This window comes from Dicentrarchus labrax, unplaced genomic scaffold (genome assembly GCF_905237075.1).
Source record: "Dicentrarchus labrax unplaced genomic scaffold, dlabrax2021, whole genome shotgun sequence".
NCBI classification, from domain to species: domain Eukaryota; kingdom Metazoa; phylum Chordata; class Actinopteri; family Moronidae; genus Dicentrarchus; species Dicentrarchus labrax.
In genome coordinates, this window is record NW_026136704.1 from 30,646,132 (window position 1) to 30,673,935 (window position 27,804).

At 38.5% G+C, this 27,804-nt stretch overlaps 2 protein-coding genes across 2 annotated transcripts; one reads left to right on the plus strand and one right to left on the minus strand.

The window, feature by feature from the left end:
• Positions 1 to 327: 327 nt before the first annotated feature.
• LOC127362628 (calpain-5) lies at positions 328 to 27,169 on the minus strand. The gene is made up of 13 exons (XM_051398612.1): positions 27,001 to 27,169; positions 20,928 to 21,087; positions 15,835 to 15,966; positions 6,484 to 6,692; positions 5,793 to 5,985; positions 5,488 to 5,681; positions 4,696 to 4,773; positions 4,210 to 4,405; positions 3,978 to 4,100; positions 3,476 to 3,672; positions 2,479 to 2,600; positions 2,033 to 2,169; positions 328 to 1,895 (listed from the first exon to the last, which is right to left on the minus strand). The coding sequence occupies exons 2-13, from the start codon at positions 21,081 to 21,083 to the stop codon at positions 1,719 to 1,721; spliced, it is 1,914 nt and encodes a 637-aa protein (XP_051254572.1). The 5' UTR covers positions 21,084 to 21,087; positions 27,001 to 27,169; the 3' UTR covers positions 328 to 1,718.
• On the plus strand, positions 8,482 to 12,396 carry ompa (olfactory marker protein a). Its single transcript, XM_051398726.1, has 2 exons — positions 8,482 to 8,698; positions 11,040 to 12,396. The coding sequence occupies exons 1-2, from the start codon at positions 8,630 to 8,632 to the stop codon at positions 11,469 to 11,471; spliced, it is 501 nt and encodes a 166-aa protein (XP_051254686.1). The 5' UTR covers positions 8,482 to 8,629; the 3' UTR covers positions 11,472 to 12,396.
• Positions 27,170 to 27,804: the final 635 nt, after the last annotated feature.

The window sequence follows — 27,804 nt, forward strand, 5'->3', positions numbered from 1 at the left end:
ATCTTCACCTGAAGTTGGTCACAAATCCAACAATGTCATCATTTGACATTTATTCTTCCAATTAAAAAGAAGTACCCTCTATAAACATTCATCTGAATCATTTAAATGATTTCAGAGCGCTTCAGATGTTTCCTCAGTTCGTTACTGACTGGATACATACATTGAAAGTGTATGTTGGTATAAGGTCTATGACAGTTCTTGACATGATGGATTCAGCATGACTACAATTACATGTTAGAGTAATTCTTCCTAATATGCTTTCAATTTTAAGTCTTTAATCTGGACCGTCCCCCTTGTGAGCAATAAATGTCAGAGATTGGACAGAAATGTGTTGATGATTTTAATCAGTTATTGTTGAATATGAGTGTAATCAAACAGTTAATATGACCATGTGGAACTGTACGTTCAAGAGTTGGTGTAAACTAAGAGCAGCTGGAATTATGAAGCAAAGACTTGGATCAAGATTATTACACATAACTGAAAGTAGTTATGAATAAACATTTTAAAAATAAGGTTTAGGAAAAAAATGACAAAACTGACTAAATCATCTAAAAATAAAAATATACAGGAAATGTCTTTAGTTTTAGTCAATTTGGTAACAACAAGCATGAGGAAGAATGATGAATATGACTTTGATGTCCACACGAGTCAGTCTCTGCATTTTTAAAGCATAAGAAGTAAACTGAAATGAGCAAACCCACTCTAGAAACTAACGGAACAAAAATAACAAACAAAATAAAAACAAAAACTAATGAAAAATACAAAACTATAATAACTATTATTTGGTAATAAGTAATAAACTCAGGTTCTACATTTACAGCATCACGAGGCGTCTGGCCGTTCCTCCACCCCCCAACACAGGTGTGAGCCACCGGCCGTCTATGAAGGAATTCTTCACTACAGTAATTTACACATTGAACAAATGTGTTATTTTCTGGATTTAAACTGCAGGTGCTCCAGTGACCCGGGCTGAACACAAAGGTAACGGGAGAGAGGACAGTCTCTGTCTTTGGTTCCTACCTCCAGGGCTTTACTGAAAACACTGGGACTTTTGGCACGGTCAATGATACTGAGCCACCCAGAAAATAATGGCTGTTTGTGGTTAAAACGGTAAGTTCAATAAAAATACCTCGCAGCTCAGTATGGTTCATGGTTAACTACAGGACGTCAACAGGTTGTAACACTGCATCAGTGGAAGATTTCTGTGTTTAGACATAGCGTTATGCTACTGGGTTATTTGTAAAGCATCTTTCAACAAGGCGATACAAAAGACATGAGAGACAGAGACAGGATCTAAAAAAAGGGAATATAAAAAGACAAAAATAATATTTTAAGAGTAAATTAAAATAAAAGATAAAAATAAGCTGAAATATAATAAGACCTTTTAAACAGTAGAATAAAAATTACACAAAGTAATAGCTGACGGACATAACAAAAGATCCAATCAGAGGAAAACCTAAAGAACTGTAAACAAAGTTTATAGCTAGACATGTTTTCAGGATATTCAGCTACAACCAACACAGGTACTGTAAATCATTTTGTAAACATACATTTACATAAATCAAGATAAAACAACAATAAATCTGTCTTCCAAAAAGTAAACCCTCTCTTCCTGCTGTATATTTACTGTTACAGGAGAACAAATATCTTGTGCTGAACAGGTCATTTGGTAAACTTTAATGGAGATCGGACAGCTGGATCAACCCTGGCTGGACGGTTTAGATGTTGGTGAGCAACGTAGTGGATACTATGGCGACAGTGATGGTTCCGGGAAGGTCGTTGTCACGGTGATCACCTTTGTCCCTCAGGTGGAGCGTCTGCTGGAAGTCGCCTTGCTCAGCTGGCAATGTCACCTGACCCAGGAAGGAGTCCACAAACGTGTTGTGGTTGTAGATCTGAGAGACAATGAGAGAGGAAGTTAAAGTCTCACACACATACACACCTTCACCTGAGCGAACACACACACACACACACACACACACACACACACACACACACACACACACACACACACACACACACACACACTCACCTCGATGCTGATTGGCTGTCTGGCTTTCTTCCTGTAGAAGAGCCCCTTGATGTCGAAGACGGGGCTGCGTGTGCTGCTATGGACCGGAGAGCGAACTTTCTCTCCTTCACAACGAATGATCACGTAGGGGTCCGAAACTGGAGACAGACAGACACACACACACACACACACCAATAAACTTAATTAAGCTGATTCAGGGTAATAGTACAAACTAAGACAATAATTCAGGGTATAACACTTAACACTGAAATGTCCACAGAGTGCCACAGGAACACCTTAAATACCCTGTATAATAGAGATGACCCAATCAAGTCAATATAGGCCAATATAGATCAGTTAAAAATGCCTTGATTGGCCCTGATACCAATCTCTGCATAATGTAATATAATATAATAAAAAACGTAAAGAAAAAGTTCAATTTGACCTGATTAAAAACAAAAATGTACCTTCTTCAGAGTCTTTTCCTATGAGTCCATTAGCGTTCATTACGTGGACCTGAGTGACCAGAGAAGGATAACCACACATTCCAGACCAACAGGTCTGTGGAGGCTCATCTAGAGTCAACTCCCTACAGGAGAGAGAGACAGAGAGAGAGACAGAGAGAGAGAGAGAGAGAGAGAGAGAGAGAGAGAGAGAGAGAGAGAGAGAGAGAGTGTTTCTTTAGTATCTTGTGTTGTGGTTTAAGGAGAAACTTGCAGGTTGGCAACATCAGTGAATGATGGAAAATCATTTTTTAACAAAAGAAATGGAAAAACAAAAACGACTCAAATGTTACTGTACAGGTAGTCTATAGTATAAACTCCTATAACATGTCCGCCTAAAGAAAGAGAAAGTGGACATGACGTCACATAAAGGAGAGTTTAATAATAACAATTCTATTGCTAATTTGTCATAATTATGTGCCTGTTAGGCATCCAAGAGACCAGGGACTGGGGTATTTATTAACAATGTTTTAGTACACAAACCTTCATCAGATTAGTTTAACCATAGCGATTTACCCGACGAAGGTCTGTGCACCAAAACATTGCTAATAAATATCTCTGACTGCAAGTGAATTGTTCTGTATTGTCAACCCATGGTCACCTGTCAATCTACAGGTGTGCAAAGGTTTTGCTCTTCTAAGGAATAATGACAAATTGAGCTGCAGTGTGCAGTTTAAACCTTTTTTGTCTGGAACTAAATCACATGGTTCCTTAAAGCTCAGTGCTGTGTCCTCAGTGAGTAAACTGTATGTGAGGTTTAACTTTAACCTGCTGCAGACCTGGCAGTATTAATAAAAGAATACACGTATCTATTCAGTGGATGAAGAAATGAATACATAAATGAAGATGATCTATTGGCAATTGCTGGATAAAAATATGTGATATATGTAGAACAATATCAGATGTTGATGACACATAATGGAGCTGAATGCAAACGGAAACAAGCGCTGTGTGTCCCTACTTGCAGCCGGCGGCCACGTCTGTGAAGATGCGGAGCAGGAAGTCTCCCTCCAGGCCGGGTTCAAAGGTTGTGGGTATGACGACGTACCGCCCCTCTTTCAGGTCGATTCGTAAGAACACAGACCTCGAGTTGATGTAGATGCTCCCACCAACCTTCTGCTGGATGGCGTGCATACGGTAGGTCCTGTTTAACTCCACCTGAACACAGAGAGACAGCGGCTTTACCTCCCTTTACCTACAGACTTACAGAATAATGTCTCCCTCTCCAACCTCCACAGACTGTTATACGCTAACTAAAGCCGCAGCATTCATTTAAAACATGGGCTTATTTTAGTGTAAAAAAGTTATAATACAACCACCCTGCAGTAAATCTCACGTTCATAAAGATTTTATTGTTTTGTTTACTCTTAGAACTGGATGATTTTGCAATAACATCTATGGATGTCTTGAAAACACACACACACACACACACACACACACACACACACACACAGTGAGCTGACCCTGTGTATGTCGAAGCCAATAGGCAGGTTTTCTCCTCGTCCACTTCTCAGTGTGGCTCTGCGGTCTTTCTGCTGCAGACAGAACAGAACCTCGTCCTCCGGCTTCTTCACGTCAAACATGTACTACAGCACGGGAGAGATTTACACACATATTGTTACACTTTCAGCACTTGTTTGCTCAACAACTGACACTAAATCTGAGAAATTCGGAATAAACAGGAACAAATAACACCTGTGGGTTCTGGAGGAAGGAGTACTTGTTGTTGGCACAGCCGCCGGCTCGGTTGTGAAGTGGGTCGTCGTGTTGGCGCCAGGAGCCCCGAATCACGGCTTCCTCCCAGGTCTTATGGAAGCTCAGGTAGGATGTGTTGATGAGACGACACAGGATCATGTCTGTGTAGTTAGCAATGAAGTCATCAAATGTCATCCTGCGGGAAAGGAGAGAAAGAGGCGTGGATAAGCAGAAAATATGGTTTATTTACAGGAACAAGAGTTTATTGTAAGATCAGAGATATTTATGATGAAAGAAAATAGAAAAGAAAGACAAAGAGGTCTAAATTCAGAAGCAGTAGTTTAGAAATTGCCAAAGAATCAGTAAAATTATCTATGAAATCAACAAATGAACCCTTGTGAGATGGAAAATGAACAAACAACAAATGCCTGAGGATGCAGGCACCTTGTAATGTCCAACAGGGGGAAGCATTGCACTAAAACTCACCAGAACTCTCCATCATCCTGCACAGTGACTCCGATTTTCTCCCTCTCACTCTTGCTGACCTTCAGCCACTCTTCAGAGCTGCAAACAGGCAGAAAAAAAGTCACTAGTCTTCTTCTGATAATAAAACGTGGATGACAGAATCTAAATCACAGGTTCTCAGAGGTCATTTGACAACTTTACAGATTAAGATTTTCCCTCAAAAATATGTTATAATCTTATAAAATTGTTATTGTTAAAGATTAAAGCAGTGGTTTTGATTAGCGACAGTGTCTAGCTGACACTCCTTGTCATGTTTCAAATGTCTTTGTTTCCCCTATAAACTTTTTAGATGGTTTAAAAACAAGAATCAAGGAGCTAAAAGGATTATTCTTTAAGGACATTTAAAACTTATTACCCAAGTAGGAGTTTTAATGGATTTTCACATGTAATGGATTATCTCTACATTGTTGTACCAGGAGTTTCTTGACCGTCTTAATTTAATACTGATGCGTTTATATGACCTAAACTAACATTGGCTAAATCTATGTAGTTATTTTAATGCCTTCCACCAGGTTGGATTCATTCGGATTCAATCAACATAAAATTAAATTTCCTTCTGGCAAGTAATGGAGTACTTCTTCGTCAGTGTCCTGATTGATCATCAATGGAACAACCTGAGGATTTGGCTGATGTCAAAACCTGAATTACACACATAGTCTGATACAGTTTATCCAGAACTCCTCCTTCATCTCGTTCTTTTCATCTTCACTCTGTTAAACTCCCTCTCCGTACTCCACACCTCCTCTTCCTCACCTGTCGCTCCAGGGCCCGTTCCACTCTCTCTGTCCCCAGGGGTTTCTCAAGCGGATCATGTTGAGTTTGTCTGACTTGAAGTAGGCCAGCAGGCCATGGCCCAGCCTCACCTTCCGGACGTCTGTCACCGCGTAGGCATGGCCCTTCACCAGCCCGCAGTCCAGCCTGGCCTCCATGTCTGATTCACTGGTTGCCTGGAACGACACAACAAGTGGCGGCATTGGTTCAGTCTCTAAATCATTCAGTCATTCCTAAATCTATTCATTTAACCACTCAGTGTGTGTTTGTGTTCATCCTCTCCTCACCCGGATTGAGCAGCTGATGAGGCCTCCTCTGTCGTGGACCTTTAGGACTGTATCAAACAGCTCGTCGAGCAACTCTTTATCCTCGATTAATCCAATCTCAACCAAGTCCATTGGCTCCGACACGCCCCCGGTGAAATCCACGAGAGCGTCGGCCGTGTTGCCCCCGTCCAGCGCCTCATAGCAGCCGTACATCCTACAAACACACACAAGCAATCATTAATAATTACAAACAACTGTACATTAATAAACACCTCCTTAATGTCACACACTGGACTTTGAAATCAATTCACTTCTGGATTTTGGGTTAATTTTGCACGAATGCAGCAACTATAGCATTTTGTTCACACCTGCAATGAGAAAGCATTTGCTATCAAATTTTTGCCATCCATTAAAACTGAATGCCATAACTTAAACACGCAGGATCATCACATTACTCAGGAGAGTCCCGTGACATCACTATGACAACATCAACGCTATTTGTCAGACCTGACCAAGTTCCTCCAGAGCCACTAAAGACATCATACAAGTGTTTTCACAGTGTGTAGTTCTCCCCATGGTGATAAAACTGAACTGAATGTACACACACACACACACACACACACACACACACACACACACACACACACACACACACACACACACACACACACACACACACACACACACACACACAAATAGTGGACGTGCTTACTTGGCGTAGGCCTTCTCCACCAGCGCGCTCCAGAATTCGTTGACGTCATTGGAGTGACAGTACACCAGCTCGTCGTTCACCGTGGGCAGCCGGTCGTCGATCACCACGTCCACCCACTCACCGAACCGCCAGAACCGGAAGTGGAAGATCCCGGCGTAGGACTCAGGTTTTTCTTTATCCCACTCCTGGTCCTTCCAGTCAGGAATCACCTGGGAAAAACGAAAAAGACACATGAGCTTGGTCACCATTTCATCAAAGCTCAGGTTTTAAATATGAAGTCAGATTTGTGTAGCGGTTTGTATTTGTGGGATCCTGCATGAACAGAAAAAATAAAAACAAGAAAAAGACAGACGCTGTGTGCTGTTCTGTGACTGACACTGACCTTTGACCTCTCTGCAGAAAAGGCCAGTTTTCAGAGAGATAATTATATTATCTCTAGTAAATTTCACTCTTAATGCAAACCAAAGTCACCTGGTCAACAAAATACCAGATACCAATATATCAGGCAAACCGAAATTCATGTGCTGCTCGTTGCACCACTATGAAAATAGGCCACATTACTCACCAGATTTTTACTTCATACAAACTGTAATGTCAGTAAATCTGTAGTCTTTTTTTTCAAATTCCACTAAAAGACGCTCCTCTGTAGGGTGACAACTAATATAAATCATGTAAAATGTCTCTAAGAATAGCATCTCTACATGAGAACAGTACATCAATAAATAGGCAACAGAAATTATAAATGCAACCGTTGCTCGCTATAAAAGAGTACAAATGTTAAAAAACAGGTATGAGTCTACTGAAACTATTTAAAATAAAGTAAAAACAATCATTTAGAAGCCAAAGCATCAGCCAAGTTGCTTTATTACAGATTCTTTAAGTTCAATCATCACTTCTGACAACAGCCAGTCCATCTGTACATACTTAAACTAATAACTCACTAAATAAACTGAGAAATAAACAGCTATCCATTTGTTGGTTCCTAAAAAGTTTAAAAACATTAAGTTATCCGTTTGTTTCCCCTTAATTAACCTCCAGCATCTATAATTAACAAGAGCGTCAGAGGACTTATAGTTTTTAACAAGGGAATGCCATCCACCCATATCCTGTGCCAAGATCCCAACTGACGACACATTAACACCGACATCCACTGACACACACACACACACACACACACACACACACACACACACACACACACACACACACACACACAAAACATAACAATCCTCAGTGAACTGATATAAATAAATAACTGATCCATTGAGCCAAGACCAGTCGAGCTCCCAGAAGCCCTCAGGAAACTCCCAGAGTTCCCTCTTGTACGTCATCAGCGCCTCCTGTTGCCTAGCACCCTCACACATCACCCACCTCCTTAACGCCTTTAAGAAAAAGCTTAGAGAATATTTTCATTTGATATTCAGACATTTCAAATCAGCTTTTAAATGTCTGAATATCAAATAAAAATACGTAATATCCCAGGATAAATGATTGTACTACTGCTACTGCGGGCAGAGATGAGGTTTTATTTCATTCTGATTTTATGAATTATTTATGAAATAATTCAGATAAATGCTGTTCTGGTTTCCAGTGTTCAGAATTCCTCCACGATGGCACAAATGCTTATGTCGAATTGCATATTAAAAACACATTAATAAACAGTTTGGTGCATAAACGCCACATATTTTAAAACACTGAAACAAGTGTAGCGGGGTTGAATACACAAGAAGACAACTAATTAGTCTGACTGATGCTGTTTTCGCATTGATCTCATCTACCAATGCTCTCCCCTGTCCTCTCTCACTTTATGTGGCGTGCCAATCAATGCTTCCTAACCAAACTACCCTGTGGGCAGGAGGGGGGGGGGAGTAGGTTGGGGACAAAAGTGAGAAACTGCAACACTGTCATGGAAATAGTTGGGAAGGGGAGGGGAGACAGAGAAGGTGTATGAGCCTATGAGAAATAGATAGAGAGACAGAGAGAGAGAGAGAGAGAGAGAGAGAGAGAGAGAAGAGAGAGAGACAGAGAGAGACAGACAGGGGGGTTAAATCAGAAACTCTAGCAGAGCTCTATCTATCACAGCATCCATCCAGACTGCCAGGCCTCGCCCTCTCCTTAACCCAGGATTATAACCTTGAAGTCGGACATGGACAATGCCAAGGCTCCCTCCAACGCAATTGTGCTGGAATTTAAAGAAGACACTGCACTGACAGAGGTGAGGTTCTCACTGTGTAATGACAACTTCTCACTTCCAGCTACGTGACAGTGACTACAGAGTCTATTATCATAACATGTGTGTTTAGTTACATCACACTCAGTGTGAAATTGACTGCTGATGACATGTTTAACATAGAAATACTGACATAGTTCTTTATATACTGAGAAAGGTTTGTAACAAAACTGTTTGAAATCTAGTGTATTATTATTTTTGTTATAGTTGGCCAACTTTTCTAATGTGATGTTTTGGAGATACATGTTTTCCAGCAACATCAGTTAACTTGGTTTGATGAACATTCAGTTTTATAATATCTGTTCTTAAAGTTCTAGTCGAATCAGAAATATGTTTTTTGTCTCGTTCCTACAGTTGGATGTTTGAGCTTCACTGTGCAGAATGATGTATGTGCAGAGTTTGACACCAGAAGGATGTTTTCACATTCATCTGCTGAAAGTGGAAAGTTTCTCTGAGCTCTCTGATCTGATTTTAAGGGGGCGGGGCCTACAATCATGATTGGTGACATCACAAATGGTTAAGAAGTCAATCCATTATGCAACTTATACAGGTGTGATGTAGAAACTTGAAGCCAACAGTGCACATACACTGAGAATGGACTTTACAGTGCAGTAGGAGACTTGTGTCCGGTGGGAAAACTTAATTAATACAAAACGTGCATATTCATAGATTCAGGAATTTTTAATGAGGTAGAGATGATGCCTTTTTGTGAGACAAAACATTATTGTTCCAAGCAGACTATTTTTTATATTTATCTTAATACATGTCTGAGGGGATCTTTAAAGTTTTGGTCTCTGGTGTGATGATCAATAGTTGCCAGAGTTCAAACACTGACTACTAACCTGGCACTCTGCCTCAACACAACTTTCTTTCTGTCTGGTATCACTCAGGGTGATGTAACCAACCGTCTGGCAGCCACAGTGGAGGTCAACAGCTCATGGGCTTTTGTGACTGTGATCAAATATAAATGTGCACCTTTGCTTTGCTGAGAGAAGTGAGTTTTAGAGAAAGAACGATTGGTCAAAAGAAAAAAAAAAGAGACTGATAACACAAGACATTTTGACTACATCATCTCAGATATTATTTGAGTTATTCAATTAAAAGAAAACCTTTTCTTGTTTTTATATCATAATAAACTGAATGTCTTTGGGTTTTAATGTTTATCGGACAAACAATGTGAATAAGTCATCTTAGGCTCTTGGAAATTGTTGTTTTTTCTGACATTTTATAGATCAATTAAGTGTGTCCTCAAACATACGCATTGGTTACTGCCCTGCGTAAAAGTTTTTATCACATCCTACTTCCATTAGGATGCAGGTCATACACGCCTTTCCTTGGTTGCTCACTTACTTGATGAGAATATCTTAATGTGACAGTTTGCTCAGTTTAACTTTGACAGAGTTCAGTTAGCCTGAGCCAAAGTGGCTTGGGATTCAGAAAAGAGCCACAAGTTTTTGTTAACATGCAACTACTGACCATAACAAGGCATGTAGTTACTGTGTAAATCTGATGATTGAGACAGTGATGTGTGCATTAGATGCTGGAAATGTCAGAGGTTTATGTTGCTAGATCAACTAAATATAGAAATTGGAAGGTATTCAGATTCTTTCATATTTTCCACATCGCATTATAGGCTTCATATGAATTAGAACATTTTGAAATCAATCAATGCCCCTCAACGAGTAATGGTTTTAGAAATACTAGCCAATGTATTAAAACATAAATACTCCATATGTAAATGCTTCCTGTTCTGACTGATTCTATGTCTGTACAATGAGTTATAAAAGGAAAACATCCATCTGCAGGTGAAAGCGTGATTATGGTGCTGTTGTATCATGTTGGGATCCTGATACTGACGCAGAACAAGAACCCGAAGCTGAATCAGGACTAGTTTGTAGCCAAGTTAATTCTCCAAAACACTATAAATAAATCTGTGAAAAGACCCAAAAGTAATAAGAGGTAATTCATTTTTTAGTCTGACAGAGATTCTAAAAACACATTTGGTTTGTCATTGTGATGTGTTGTTGGTTATATTATTATTATTATTATAATATATCAAATGTCTTTTTTCCACTAAAGACTAAACAGACTCTCAGATCTAGTTTTAACTTCATGTTTAGAAAATGTATTTCCAGCATAGATCCCTTCACAGCTCATCAGTCCCCTGTTCGAGGCCTCCTGTTCTTATTTTTAAGTGGTGGGTCCACAACTACAGACTAAATCACATTTGACACACACACCTTTCCACATTACTCCTTCTTCTCCAGCCCTTCTCAATTTCTCTTTCATCTTTCTCTTCCTGTGTGTTCCTTTATTTCCTCTGCAGATGATGCGTCTTCGGGTGTCGTCTCTGCAGCGGTCAGGGCAGAAGCGTCAGGATGGCGAGCGTCTGCTTCTTCCCCATGAGGCCGTGTACCGGCTGGACTTCTCCACTCAGGAGCTGAACTTCTCCCGCTGGTACTTCTCCCTCATCGCCTACGGTCGTGTCACCATCACCGGCATTTCCCAACACTGGACCCCTGACCTCACCAACCTGATGACCCGTCAGCTACTGGAACCGATCGGAACGATTTGGCGAAACGCTGATGACCCGGAGGATTCACCGCTCAAATGGCTGGAGGCGGACATGCAGGAGTTTGGAGAAAGAATTGCTGAGCTGGCCAAGGTCAGGAAGGTCATGTACTTCCTGTTTGCCTTCAAGGATGGGGCAGAGGCGGCGAATCTTAGCTGCTCGGTGGAGTTCACACCAGATAATTGACTCTTCTCTTTTTGCCAGTAGAATACAGTTAGAGTACTGGAAAAGCATCGCAATATTTTGTTCAATCTTTGACCTTTAAAAAACATCCAGCTAGAGCTGATTGAAAACTGCATCTTTTTTCAATTACATGAATCAGTTTATAAATTCTCCCTCAAACACTCAGTGATTAACCTGTAATTGTACAGTGACAAGATTGTAGTTCCACCTTGTTGTGCACAACATCATTTGCTACCATTCACTCTAACATTTTAGCACAAAGAGCAAACTTTTAATGTCGCCTCAACAGCCAAGTCAAAAAAAATGTAAGGACTTATCGCAAACAAGCTTTAAAGAAATTATTTTTCACAAAACAAAGCACACATAAATAGTAAAAATATTGATCCTGGGATGAAGAAGTGCACTTTATTTAAAAGTAATATGGAACTAATCCTCTTGTATGTTTCCTGGTGCTGCATAAAAGATAAATCTGTCATCAACATAAATCATCAATTAAAAACATTTTAATTTGTACAGAAACATAAGCAACTGTCTTTACATTATATTATTTGATGATGATGTTGAAACCATTATAATCAAAAACTAAAATATTCATAACTCATTCATAAAATGATATACATTTTTTTTAATGAAATAATTTACTTTTGAAAACAAAACTGAGGATTTGAAGGAACAATTAATCTTCCTGTAAGTAAAACATGTCTTTACTGATCAGCTGCATATTGTGATTGTATGTGTGTCTAGCTTTTTGAGTTGTTTTTGTTGTTGTTGTTGTATTTTGTTTCTGAAATCTTTCATCGCTCCCAGGAGCAACAGCTAGATGCAGAGGCAGTGAATGGAATATCAAATATTCACATTGCATGACTGTCGGCCTGACACAAAACAGAAATCAATGGAGTGACATCTATTAAATATCGACTGAAAGCTGTCTGTGTGCTCTCATTGGTGCTGATTACTATTGGTGTGACTGGACAGAGGGAGGGACAGAGGGAGGGATAGAGGGAGGGACAGAGGGAGGGAGGGGACGAGAGGAGAGGAGAGGACTGTAAGTCGGGTTTATAAATAAAGCCCAAAATCACAAACTTAAATAGCTTTATGATTAGACCCTCGATTCAGGGGGAGAGGATGTGTTTGCACTGACACATATTTTGATTATCACCCTCTCACCTCATGTTTTTTAATAAACACAGTTACTCAGTTATTACACGTAAATAAAAAAGATGAATGATTTACCAGAACAACAGTTGAACGAGTGATAGTTTTGCCTTCCTGTGAGCAATCTGGCAAGAACACACTGATAATCTACTATAAAGGATATAAATTATATATTATGCATCAGTGGTTCCCAACCTGTGGGTCAGGATCCCCACTCACTTCACAGGTCCTTCTTGATTTATAGGGGTGTAAGAAAACAAAAAAAATATACACAGTAGACCAATATCTCCGCAATCTGGTTCACTTCTTAAGAAAACTAAATTAAATTGTATTTTTCTTTAAGTTTAAATTGTATGTATGATTGTTAAAAAATACATAAGACAGAGAATTGTATAAAACCTTCCTAAAAATATCAGGAAAACTTACGTTACAGGAAATAATCTGCTCAAAATTCATCAAAATTGCTTATTTTACACAAACTTCCTGCAGTTTTTGTGTTCACTGTTTGTTGTTCTGTACTGTTATTGTTATGCATTGAATATAATATGAAATATCCATGAAATATGTCACATTCAGAGGTTGCCAGTTTACTCAATGATAGAAAAGTGGTCCCTTAAGGAAAAAGGTTGGGAAGGACTTTTATACACGATAATGATCTGATTCTGATAACTGATGAATACGCACCCCATTTGCTTTCTGCCTTTCTCACTGAGTTTCAAGTCTCCTGATTTTTTCCTACTTTTTATTTGGACGGGATTGAAGAAATTCCAGCATGTCAGGGTTACAGCTACAGTATCTGGTCATCAGTTACAATAGTTACGATTTTTGTTCCAGTCAAACTTTCCACCTCACTGGAGACAAATCAGTTTCTTTCTGATGCAACTTGTTTTACACTGAATAATGCTTTTTTTTTTTTTTTTCCTGGTGAATTAGACAGTCAGAGCTGTTTTTTAAGGACAGAAATAGGACATAACTAACAAGAAAACATCATTGCAGGTTTTGCTTTCTTGTTTCAGAAATAGAGTTGAGAGTCCGGGAGAAGGTAAGTGGACCTTAAGGACCTGTTAGGGTGCAGAAGAAACTAATATACTGAAATTATCAAAAATCAAATGAGATACTATATATTTAAAGTTCACTTATAATCTGTACATAATGAGTCAAAAACTGCAATGATTGCAAATTTTAGGAATTTATAAAATAGAGCAGGTTAGATTACAATAAAGAGCACAACAAAGAAAAAGATGCATGATTCACTACCTCAGTAGTAAATACATTTGCATGTTATCAACATTATTAAATAAATGACAAAGCTATTACTTATTATTGTAAGCAATGAAAATATTAAGGATTATAACTTTAACTTGTGAGTTTATGTGAGTTTTTAAACCATTTCCCCCCAATTTGTCCTACAGGATGGTTACTAGGCGTCTTCACTTATCATAACTGTTGTCAAACTGCTTGTATAGTTTCACATTAGAGGCTTAATAAGTGATTTAGAACTAATGTTTGGACCACTGACGGGTGTCAAGACAACTGGCTGCTCCACTGAGGCAACAACACCTTCAACAGGCTTCAGTTTCCTTCAGCTGATGGAAAACTGAGAGCTGGAGAGGACCTCCGAGACCAGACAGGAGGAATGAGGTAACCAACAGTGGAAAAAACACTGAGGACACACACACACACACACACACACACACACACACACACACACACACACACACACACACACACACACACACACACACACGTGAAACATATTAAGATGACCTGGCATTTAGGACCTTAAGGGGGTTCCAAGGGGTCCCCAGAAAATAGGGAATATTTTAGTTTCTCTATAATTTATTGACTGAACGTTAACCCAATAAGAGTGTATAAGAATGACTATATAGTATTTCTCTTTACATGTTTCACACTCTTCACTGTTTATCTGCCGATCTACAGCATAGGCAGATATGGAATAATTAAATCTTATCAGACAGGCAACCCTGAGACTACATCTTATCAAATATGGGTCCACTGCATGATGTGTATCATTTTGGGGGTCCTTGCCACCAAAAAGGTTGTGAACCACTGCTGTAACACAAGTAATGTAAAGTCTGAACTCTGAAACATAAGCAGCCTGTAAACCTATATTCAATAACAGGGTTGTTAATGAAGGTAACTGGTGCCACCTTATGGATGAAAGATGTTATTTCCTGGTTGCTGCAGCATCCAGTTCAAGTCCTTTAGTTTGTATTACAATTAAATTCATTTTTAACATTATTTCACGTCTCTTTGTTACACAAATTCACTTGTCAATCAGTCAAGGCTCATTCTCAATATCACAAAATGTGCCTTGACTGGCTCATTTTGTGATACTGATAATGATTTATGAGCTGTGACATGCATCATTATTAAAAACCTAAATAATCCTAATCCTAATGAGCACTATTACAACACACACATAAAACAGTACGCATGCTGGTTTAAGTGTTAATTATGTATTTTAACATGAATCTGGTTGTGTTTACAGAGGCCTTGAACCCAACTCACCACAACCATTGACCAATACAGACAGTGCCAATGGGTGTGTGTGTGTGTGTGTGTGTGTGTGTGTGTGTGTGTGTGTTTACAGATACTGCACACAAATCTTAAGTAAATACACACCCAGTCACACAAATGTAACAGCCATATACCTGCATTGGACACACATGCCCACGCCCATCAATACACACACACTCACACTCACACTCACACACACTCACACTCACACTCACACTCACACTCACACTCACACTCACACTCACACTCTCACACACTCACACTCACACTCACACTCACACTCACACTCACACCACACCACACACACACACTCACACACACCACACCACACTCACACACACACACACTCACACTCACACTCACACTCACACTCTCACACACACACACACACACACACACACACACAACACACACACAACACACACACACACAGCCAAATCTTTAACTGAGATGTGGTACTCAGCAATGTCATAAAATACAGCTCGATCCATTCAGCTGGTCGTTGTATTGTGTTGTCTGATTTCATGTGAGTTGGCCGCTCCTCTGATGGATTCATGTGTAAATATTCAGTGTTGTCTTTTACGTGGATCCAGACAACAAAGCCAAGATTACAAAATCAACTTCACAGTAAAAAGAGATAATAAAACATGGAAACTGTCTCTTGTCTCACCTTCTGCCATAGTGCCTCTCTGGAGGCCAGACTGGAGCAGGCGGCTACGAACCAGCAGTTTCCCAGCTGGCCTTGGTGCAGGTCGTGGGCACTAATGCCATCCACAAATAGATGGGGCTCGATGCATAAGTCCTAGAAGGATAAAGATGATTGCAATCAGTGTTAATCTTTTTCTACTTCTTTCAAATAAACTGTATTATGTTTCTGACTTCTTCCAAACTACAAATACTCCAACTCCAGTTGCATTTGGAAATATCAGGTCCAAAACAAACATCAAGACAAAACAAACTAAACAAAATAATAACCCACAAAAGAATGACTGAACAATTCATTATTTTTGAACGTGACATAATTTCAAAGTTCCCTTAATAAGTTCAGTTTTTATAGTTAATTCCCCTGATTCACAAACAGAAACCCAGTAGAAAAAGGCTAAAGAGGTTTTAATTATATCATCACAAAGTCCACTTTTATAGTACTTTTCTACCTGCTGCAGCACGGCAGCTGTTCAGTGACCAGCAGTAGAAGGAAGTGGCCATACTGGGCAGCTGCCAGGCGTAGATGAATGTAAAGCAGGGCGTTAACCAGACCACTAAGTCAACCATCATAAGGTAAATACAGGGTAAAAACACTCTCTGATTAAGTAGAAATCCCTTCTGAACGTTCAAAGCAGAAAAACAAACCACAGAACATATAACAGGACGGCAGCCAAATGATAGTGCTGGGATAAACCAGTGGCACACACCCAGCAAGACCACTAACCATGTAGAGACAGACATACACATGGCTGACATAAAGCTCACTTATTAACATGTTTTATCTTAAAAAAACAAGATATAATAAGTTAATAGGTGAGCTTCACTTGTAGGCAGTTACCTTCGGACAGGGTCAGGCTAGATGTTTCCCCCAGTTTCCAGTGTTTGTGCTAAGATAAGCTAATTGTCTGCTATATATATACATAAACACACACACACACACACACATATATACACATTGTGTTTACATTTACTCTTTGTCTGTGTTGTATTTTCTTTTGTAAAGTCACACGACAAACTGGCCAATGTATATAAAGAAACCAGAAAGAACCTCGAATGCCCCTTTCTGTGTGTTCATTCTCAAAATTAGAAGCCACTATTTCAAGTACACATACTGTATATGCCACACACGCTCTCATCCGTTAAACCACAAAAAAGACACACCAACAGTAAAGAAATAGCCTCTGTGGTTCTCCTTTCCACACTCTTCTTCATCCTCCTCTCTCGCGGACTGCCCACTTGCCCAGGGCAACTAAAATGCCACTTCGGGCTACTAAATCTAGCAACTCACCTGCCTGGTAAAAAAGGATAAAAGACATTGTTTTTCCAGAGCTGATGATGGAAGTATGTAAGGAATGAACCATCTCTTCTAATCTCTATTGAGAGCTGCACATGTGAAGCAACAATAAGGCACTAGAAAGAAAATGGTGGCGGTTAAAGACAAAGTTTATGAGCTGGAGCCCAAGTGAACATTTTAATTGTCCTGGAAAGATTAGCTGGATGATGTCTAGGATGTGGGTGAAATTCCAACTATGCAAAGAGGCAGAATTGGGTAATTTTTCAAAAGGAAGTTATAGCTGGAGTGCCATAACCAGCTAAGAGGCATATAGGGGCAAGTAAGAACTTACTTAAGTAGATTTCTGACCCACTTGCCCGAACTGGGAAACCTTAACGATGAGCCCTGCATACAATGTTGGCTCATCCACAACATTGCAAACATAATTAATGTAGAAATCTCCTCCTAAAGAGATTTCTATGTAAGTGACAGACAACATCCACAGTCTTCCTTCTGTGTAAATCTACTGTAACTTTAGCAGAAGCTAAAATAAGGCTTTTGTAGTCTGAGTTTGATCAGTGGGTTTAAGATATGTGACAATATTTCATAGTTTGTCCACCAGAGAGCAATGATTAGTTAATTTTCTAATTGTAAAATGTCCCATTCAGTTCACACAATTCTTTAGTAACCATTATTTTTTAATATTACCACAGATATAATGTTCCACAACAAAAAAATCCACAACAATAGTCAACAATAGTAATGTACACTGAGGCTGAAGTAGAGCAAGTTTGGATATAATCAGTGAGTGACACTGACCCAAAGATGTGTGGAGCACAGAAGAAGGCGGATCAGTTTTAAGCTCTTGTGAATCTGTGGTTTCACTTGGTAACTCAGAGAGACGTTTAAGTTTAGTGTGAAATGATATGAATGCTTCCTCTCTCTCCACTCCCTGGACAAATCAATAATATTGATCAACTGGAGTGCTTTCGGTTTCCTGTTTAATTATTAAGCAGCTCAGGTCATCAATGATTGACAGTAAAAGCATTTATACACATATAGTTCAGGCTTGAGCTGGGTGTACAAGACTTCAGACTCACAAGAGAATTAATCCAAAAGATAAACTGTAATTAACACAATTTAAAAAATCTCATCTTCATCCCAAAACATATTGAAACCTCACCAGAGTCTGCTGAAGTGGACAGAGACTCCTCTTTTCTATCTCACTGCAGTTTTTAAAGCAAAGAAGTGACACAGAGACAAGAGTGAACAGCATAAACAGCTGCAGATAGAGGCTGGAAAGCTATGAAGCAATAATTCCATTATGAGCATCATATTTCTCCATCATCTACACAGTGGTTACTGGTTGCACTGCATGAAAACATTCCTAAAAACAAATCCGGTTCAGTGAAATGCAGAGGTTGACTCAAAGTCTCTGAGGCCAGTAAAGTTTGGCAGTTTAAGCTAACAACTCTGATATCAAACAATCTCAATGTTTATTCTAGACTGAGGCCGTCTGTTGGCATTAAATCAGTTATCGATTAAATGGAAATATCTACCACCCTTAAACTGATTTAAAACATATATTAAACATACATACTAATCGTGGTACTTTCCTATGTTAGTTGTGTCAGTATGAAACAGGCCAGGTCCTCACATTGAACACAGATATATTATATTTTGGGATTAATGTTAATACTTCCAGACGCAACCCAACTGTTTATAATTCCACCCAAAGTACAAACTTGAGTCACTGCAGGTTGAAAAGTTACAGGAAGACATTGTAACAACAATAATTTATAAAATTCTGATTATAATCATCGTCATTTTGACCTTCTAGCAGTAAACCGTTTGTTCATTATTCTTGTGATGATGTTTCAGTAAGTTGGCCTCATAATAATCACCAGGTTCTTATTCTGTTTATTTTATAGTAATCAATAGTTTAGCTCCTTGAGAGCAATGATGGTACCAGAAGAAACTTGCCAGTATCCTGTATTAAAATGTTTTTAAATGGGAACTTCACAAGGACTGAATTTCCCTTGACAGAAATTTGGATAAAATACATTTGGGATAAAACATTAAAGATGTTTTAGCTTTGAGATGAAGGGAAAATATCCCTTCAAGAGGCCTCAGTGTGTTCTGGTGTGCTTCCATTGAAAGTTTCAGAGTGAACATCAGGGGAAAGCCTCTGCTGGACTGTTCAATGTATTTTAGTGGATTTGAGTATTCAAGGAAATAAACTGTTTTGGATGCAGAGGTTAGGTAAGGTCAGGGGCTCAAACAGAAGCGTACATCCTTCATCTACAACATTTTCTAGGTATCTCTTTTCTAGGTAGCCTCTGTTAAATGTAGCTGGATTTCTCCAATGAAACTGAACTTGGATGGAAAGAGAACAGAAATCAGTTAATAATAATCTCCCTTATTGCTCAGGTGTGTTGGAAACCTTGAGTTTGTGGGAGAGAGCCAATAACCTTTTGTTGCTGCACACATCTACATCTACATCCTTGTAGATGACAACTCTAACCAACTCCATATAGAGTACAACATATAACTATTTAACCGGGTTTTTCTGCCAGTTTCAATTTAAATTTAAATTTAAGATCTTTTTAAGATTATTAAGGCAATTTAAGAACTATTTCTTGCCCATACTTCCAAGAAATGAATGAAGGTTATGACGAGAAATGGATATTGTTTCAGTACTGGTTGGTTTGGCTTTGTAGTTGTTACAGTGTGATCAATACAAATTCTTCCCAAAACACATTTAAAAGTGAGACTGAAAAATTAAACTTCAAACAAGTAACATTACGTTCATTAATCCAATCAATTTTTAAGACCTGTCAACATCATATTTAAGTTAATTTACTTATTTAAATTAATATTTAATTCATATTTTAGACTTCTTAAGACTCAGTTGACACACTGTAACAGTAAATTACCAAATTTAGATCATATATATCAATGATCCAATTACTCTGTAAAAATAATTCCAGTAGCCATTTTATGGTCTTCCAGTTCATATAAAACTACACACAGCAACATTTGAAGTGAACATGGTGCAGTTTGGGGTTTTCACTACTTTTCATCCAACAACACACTTTTATTACATTTTACACTTAGTTCCAGCCAAAGATCTGAACACTGTCCACGTCTGTTCTGAGCCATATTATATATATTTCAGTCCAACAATCCCAGTAGCCCCAGATTGTGGGACAAATTCAATTTACTTTTGCTCAGTAACTACCAACATCTCAACATGTTATTCTGCTGTCCAAATATTCGCTCAAATATTTGTTCAAAGAGCAAACACATGTAGTCATGCACACACGCAGACACACAAACAAAAGTTTTTAGGTGAAATTGGGTAAATTCCATAAATTCCTCTCCCTATTCAGTCCATGTAACCTTCCTCTCTTTATATGCATGCTCTCCTTTGTACTTGTCTCATGACCAACATCCCCCTTTCCCACCTACTGTCCCCTGTCTCTGTCTCTTGTCTCCCTCCACTGTGAATCAGCTGACCAGCTCACTGTGGTGCAACAATAGCTGTGCCTTCATCTCAGATGTGAATATCAGTAACTTTTTTAGGACTATTCTTCACTTTTTTTGGCCCTAGAATGTTTTTATTTTGCAGTATGTCAGCGTTGTTGTTTGTCTAACAGTGAGGTTGCCTGTAAAGCAGGCAATGTGGAGAATAAGGAACATTTCTGAGATTCTCTTACATTTCTTGGCAGAAATATGTGGAAATCTTGCTTCCCTATTAAACAAATCATTTCTTTTTTCCTCACCTTAGGCCTTTTCCAGGTGATTTGGCCGAGGCGGTTGCTATTGTAGAACAGAGACTGGTCGGAAGGTGGGAACAGAGGGTCTTCAAACAGAACCCCATTGTCCTGGCACTGGCTCCTCAGTGCAGAGAAAGACTGGCCCTCGTACGGAACCACCATCCCCCTGGAACGACAGCAACAGGCTTTTGGTACAATGTGCACCCAAATGCATTAACACAATTACACAAAAGAAAAAAAAAACTTATTGAAATAATCAATAAAAGATTGCCAAATTCAATAAAACCTATTTACATTAGCTCTCAGTGAAAATCTGATAACACAGCCAAGTGGGTTCCTCTGCTTCTAGTTTAATAACACCAGTTTACACGCTGACAGTGTTACAAAAGAGAACATTAACAGCCAGAACCGGATCTGGTGTTTGAGTGTGTTTATCTGCCCACATTGATACGTTTACAGAAGAAAACAACAGCTTTGAGAGGTTCAGCCTGCAAAACAAGAGTCAAACGCAGCTTTAAGTAAAGTTGTTTGGTTGGTTTGGATAAACATGACTGAACAAAGTGAAGCGACTTCTTTTCTCCCCGGATCTCTGGATTAGAGTTCCTAAAGCTTAGCCTATATGTAAATAGTTAGTTTGAGCTTGTAAATATTTAAATAGTTCATTTGATCTTCTCACTCCCTTTGTAGATTTTTACTTTTTTAACTTTAATATCCAATGTCCCGGCAGTGAAGTTGTGATTATTTGGCTAAATAAAGATATTAATTGTTAAGTGTGTGTATGCACATTTTTATTGCTGTATACCAATCAGAAACAGTTTTGCATTTGCAGCGTTATTTTATTTTACATACCATGTTTATATCACATTAGGAGTTTGACCACAATCAGTTTCCATTATTCTTTTAGTCATCTTGAGTTACTGTTTCTTCTTTATTTCTGTTTGATCAATAAGTCCATCTCTGCAAACTGCAAACTGTCAAAAAGTTCAGACAGTGTTGGAAGAGTGAGTTCATTAAACATTTGAATGTGTGCATTCAAATAATGAACTTTTCATTAACTCAAATTACTAATTAATTTTAAAGATGTATTCAGGTCTTTTTAGCCTTTATCAGAGAGGACAGTGTAAGACAGACAGGAAAAATGGTCCCAGAGAGGAGGGACAACATACAGCAATGGCCTGTTGGCTGGAATCAAACCCAGGTTGCTGCGGTTCAAATTCAAAATTGTGAACTATGAATGTGAACTTCTTCATTTTAACCTGTGTGAACTGAGCTTTAAGTTAGGTCTTGTTTAATGTGAACTTGCACAACAGTTCAGATACACTTTACATGACGTAATACAGCAACACTGGAAATACTGAAGAAAGAAATATTGAACAACACTGTCACTTTAAAAGAGGTAAAAATACAAAATGAGAATTATATTCTAGAGGATAATTCAAACCAGTCCAAGAGGACACAGTGGACATGCATCTCCTGACACTCTTCACATTGTGGATAAGAATTAGTAAGATAGATATACTTCTCCTATAAGACCTTTAACACTCCCAAAACTATGCACACACAATGGTCTAATACACAAACTATTCCACCAATCTTGTGACAGGATGACAAACAGAAACTCCGACAGTCATGTTTGACTACGGATCACCAGCAAAGCAAACACATGATGAAAGTTGTATGCTGACTCTGTGTGTGTGTGTGTGTGTGTGTGTGGTGTGTGTGTGTGTGTGTGTGTGTGTGTGTGTGTGTGTGTGTGTGTGTGTGTTTGAAGCAGTAGCATTAAGTGCCTGATCTGGTGAGTAATGGTGGTGAGCAGCTTCCTGTCTCCACATAAAGTGAAACAACAACAGAAAGAGGAAGAAGTGTGTGCGTGTTTGAGTGTTGCTCTGTTCAGGACGGGGACATGGGAGGACAAATGTTACACTTTTATCATTATTCATCCTGATAATTAAAGTACATTCTGTCATAAAACAGGGCTGTTCTTCTGTCTTTCCTGCTACTAATATATGATGATCTTACAGAAACATTAAACTGCCCGACAGTAAAATGCAACATACACATTCATTCACATTAATTAAGGTTTTGAATATTGTTACTGTTGAGTATTTGCACTAGTGTGGCATCAGTACTTTTAAGTACTTAAAGGATCTGATTACTTCTCCCACCACTGGCTGCAAGGATGCTGGTTGCCATGGAGACTGTTCATCAGGCTGGTCAGTAATTATATCAGTGTCAATTAAAGGCACTAAACACAGAGAAGATACTGAACAGAGTGGACAAAAGACTCTCTGTGTGTGTGTGTGTGTGTGTGTGTGTGTGTGTGGAAGAGAAAGACTTTTTCAGTTGTCCTCAACAAATAGTATCTACTTGGTGGTCTGTTTCAATAAATGCCTCCATCCACTGTTATATAAATGGAGTTTCTTCTCTGATGCAGAACATTTTAAAAAGTGAAACTAAAAATAAAACTAAGAAGTAATTTTAAGATTAAATCTGTTGTAAACATTTGTGATCAATCCTCAACTGAAGCTCTATCCACCTCCACATCAAACTGCTTAGAGAGTAAAAGAATATAAAGTATATCTCTTTGTAACGAGGGGGAAATGTGGTCCTGTGGGTTTTTAACCACCGTCTACTGCAGAGGATGATAGAGAGAGAATACCATTCCTCAGATCATTTAAAGCTTTAGAGTTTGTACATTTGAAGGACAGAGTAAAGTGGATAAAAGACATTTCTGAATGAAAAACAACACGCCGACCCCGAGAGATCGTGAGCGAGCTGACTGGTTCGAAGAAACTGAACTGACTTTTTTTTTTTTTACTGAAGACAACAAGCATGACTGAGACATGACTCATCATCAGAGGGGGGAGGGCGACGCGGTGTTTTCCTGTGTTTATGTGTATGTGCATGTTAACCAGAACTAGTTGGCCACTCTTATATCTACCAACATTATGAACATGTGTAGCTGCAAACTAATGACCCCATTCACACCAGACTGCCAGTGAGTAAGCTGCTCTGACAGTGTGTGACATTCAGGTGGCTCAAAGGTTTGTTTTCATCAGTGTATAATCATCTGAAAATAAGAATCGTTGTGTCTGAGTTACCTTAGAATGAGCTGTTTTTATCTATAGAGGGAGCAGGTCCTCTTCTATGGTAGCCACCATGTTGAACAGCTCTAGATAGGGGCTTTTAGCTTTTTTTAGAGTGTTTTGCAGCCACCGTAGTTCCTCCTACACGCTTGTCAATGCGAGCTGTAGTCAGTTAGTTGCAATCTGCAACACACTGGTCCTTTAATATTTACTATGGCAGTTAGTATTCACACATATTATAGAGACGTTACTAATGACGAGTGTCCATTGAGCCAGCATGAGCAGCACTACAATCATGTGTTTAAACTGTGTCAGTGAAAAAAGGCTTGTTATATTGTGATTAGTTATCAGACTGCATATCGAAAGTAAAATATAAAAAACTGATCCATTTTCTGTTCTGCTTGTCCTGGTGGGGGGGCACATTGTCAGTACTATTGTTTCTCAAAATATTCTCAAAATTGTCGCCAGGTTAGATCCGGAGGATGCCGCTACGTGACCTTAATCCCCTTCCTCAGAGCCTGAACCGATTGTTTGATCAAGGTTAATATGATTTTAGGAGTTTCAGGAGTCGGATCACCCCTCAATTGTGTTCAAGTTCAAACCTCTCACACAATCTTTTTGTTTTTGTTAATAAATCATTCGAAAGCATCCTGGTGATTGGGTGAATCAGGCTTTTGGTACTTCCTACAGAAGCTTGGGTTTGTGGTTTACTGTATAACTGTTTAATATTATCACATATAACCACTAAACAACAGCTCACACGGTCAACTGATTCTGAGAAAGGATCGTTGTTTAGGTGGTTAACAACGGCAGTGGTTCTCAACCCTTTTAGAGTTGTGACCACTCAGAATAATCAGGTTGAGGTTCAAGAATAAGAGCTCTTAAGGAGGATGAGAAGTGGTCAGGATATATGTAATGCTACAGTTCAAACTCTACAAAGAGGCTCATTTCTTCCTTGATTAGTCTTTTAGATATTTGTTGATTAATGAATTAATTGTTTAGTCTATGAAACGTAAGAAAATAGTAAAAGATATTCTATTTAAATTGTCAAAAAAAGAGAGAAAAGCAGTAAATACTCTTTGAGAAGCTGCGTTTCTCTTGATAAATGACAACCTAGTCTGAAATATTATTTCCTGTCGACCTACTAATTTATTAATGAAAACATCTGCTGCTGAAATCATTAGTTAGGTGTGTACTCCATTAGTCTACAGACAAAAAGTTATTCAAAAACAATTAAACTATAAGTCAATTATCAAACAGCAAAAATGTAACACATGGTTACAGTTTCTCAGATGTAAAGATTTGTTTCTTGACATTATTGTGAACTGAAAATCAATGAGCATAGCCCGGCCGATCAATATTTAATACTTTAAAGATTCACTAACAACATCTAGGGTAATTTGTATTTGTTTTACATGAACATACAACATAAAGAAACTATTTTCTTTATGTTAGGGACTGTTGCAATACTACAGACCTTGCATGCATTAAACTATGTCATGTTTCCAAATCACCTTTAACATATTTATATCAGCACATTTCTGTACTGTAAATCTAGTTACTTATCAGCAGACATATATAATAAGTGAAAATAATCGCTAGTTGCAGCCCCAAAATAATACTGAAAACTCTGACTACTGTGGTTAAACATAATTTAAAAGGTGTTGAGGGTGTGTTCAGGCAGCTGTCAACAACAACAGCTGCAGTTTACTCCTCTTTCTGACAGTCTGCAGCTTTTCCAGATTAACTTCTTCCATTCTGTCTCTTTCCCAGAGTAAATATGCTCCGTCTTTAAATGTCCACCTCACTTTTTGATCCATTCAGTGTGTGCATACACTGCTTCTTGGTGTGCAAACAACTGACCGCTGAATGAAACTGAACCTTTAAAGAGGATTTTTGACTGTGTCGCAAGAATTGAGGCAAACCAGCCAAACATGGGTGTGGTATAATGTGGGCACCAATAGATAATGCCACAGCAGATCTATGACAACTGAACAACAGCTCGTTAAAATATATCATATGTGGGAATTTCAGATGATTGGTGACATGAACAACACTGAACATGTTTGATGTAAACAGATAAAGCTCTGATAAACAGTCTTATTGTCTAACTTTGCTAAAAAAAATTAACTTTAAAGACTTATTTTATAGAAATAGCGCGTTTGAGCTGTGTGAAGCTACCCAGAGTTAGTCAAACAAATCACACCGGAAATCTGGAAACTTTGCCTTCAAAGTAAAAGTGCAACGTATGTGACAGAAAGGAGAGCACAGTATTGGGGAAATGGTCAAATGTTTACATTAAAGCTGCCTCTAATCAGCCTTTTAACATATGATTTAATTGTCTTTATTGTTAATCATCTTATTTTTTCTTACAGTATCGTCGGTACACCAAACTGCTATTAAAGATCAACACATGACTGATTACAATACACTTTACAATGCAGTAGCTTTTAAGGGCTTTACTACCAGTGGTTTTAGACTATTTACTATGGTTAGACATTACTGTTTTTACTTCACACTCCAAACTACTAAAATCACAAAGATTTTTAATTATTTTTACGGAAATATTCAGCAAACCCTCCGCATCAGTAACGTCAAAGTTTAACACTTTATTTTGAAGGTGGTTGCCGGAAGTGTATCTGTTTACGCATGCTAACTTGAAAGATGGCGATTTTTTTTTTTTTTTTTTTCAAATCGTTTTTTTAATCTTATGTGAAGGCGTGGAAATGAAACTGTGGACAAATGATGTCCTATATTACTTCAATAGTTCCTGTTCTATGCTAACGGGATGTTTTATTATCCAGAGAAACCAACACAAGTCAAACAAATCGTTTCTACGTGCACTTTCAGTCTCTATAAACTTGAACCGTGCAATTAAATAAACTCTATTTAACTTTAATATCGGCTGGAGAGAGAAAGTCTCCTGGCAGACTTTAGGTCACTCGAGATGCAAAGTGCTAAAAATAGCTTTAACTAACTAATTAAGACTTTACCTGGAAATGTGTTTGGTTTAATGTCCGTTTCTCTTCTCTCAGGAGGATTTCAGTGGGTTTATTTTCCTTTTTTTAAAACTCCTTTCGTCTCGTTGTCAGGTCGGTGATGTTCGGAGATGTTCAGCTGGAGTTTAGAAACAACACTCAAAGTAAAAGCACACAGTCACAGGAGGAGCTGCAGTAAGTAAACGCCTCTCTGATGCCTTCAGGCGCGGCTCGGACAAATTGGAATCCTCGACTTCAAGGCAGAGTGGGTAACTTTTAAAAACAAATAACCCAACAACAAAAAAAAATAGGTTCTTCTGGTCAATCCATTTATTCTTTATTCTTTATTTTTGAATCCACTTTAGCTTCCATAAAGTGGTTGCTAGTCCTCCTGGGGTCCAAACAAAAACAATAACAATCAACAATTTAAAATCAAACAGTATCAATAAAACAGAAAACAAGCCAGATATTGACAGTGGAATGATTCTTAAACATTAAAAGACAATTAACAAAGTAGCCAACAATGTAAACAAAAACAAACACACAACACCAAAACAATAAATATACTGTAAACAACCAAAAAGACCAAAAACAGTTCTCATCATACGGTTTGTTCGTGGACTTACTGGACGGGTTATGTACCCATGACAGTGTATATTAATTTCTAGATGTTTTATTAATCTCATATTATCTCATTATCTCACAAAGCTTTGGGAGAACTAACAATCACCTGTCTACAAGCGACCAACCCTAAAGCCAGTACCTGCAAAACTCAACAATTAGCCTGAATGTCTTTCTCAGCTCTGATTGGTTGTTTTC

Bases quoted from the DNA above. Each gene is read 5' to 3' on its own strand.
- ompa (XM_051398726.1), top strand. From the start codon at position 8,630: ATGGACAATGCCAAGGCTCCCTCCAACGCAATTGTGCTGGAATTTAAA. The intron at 8,699-11,039 runs GTGAGGTTCTCA...TTTCCTCTGCAG, and splicing joins AAGACACTGCACTGACAGAG to ATGATGCGTCTTCGGGTGTC.
- LOC127362628 (XM_051398612.1), bottom strand. From the start codon at position 21,083: ATGGTGGTTCCGTACGAGGGCCAGTCTTTCTCTGCACTGAGGAGCCAG. The intron at 15,967-20,927 runs GTGAGGAAAAAA...TTATCCTTCTAG, and splicing joins TCACCTGGAAAAGGCCTAAG to GACTTATGCATCGAGCCCCA. The intron at 1,896-2,032 runs GTGAGTGTGTGT...ATTGTCTCTCAG, and splicing joins GACAGCCAATCAGCATCGAG to ATCTACAACCACAACACGTT.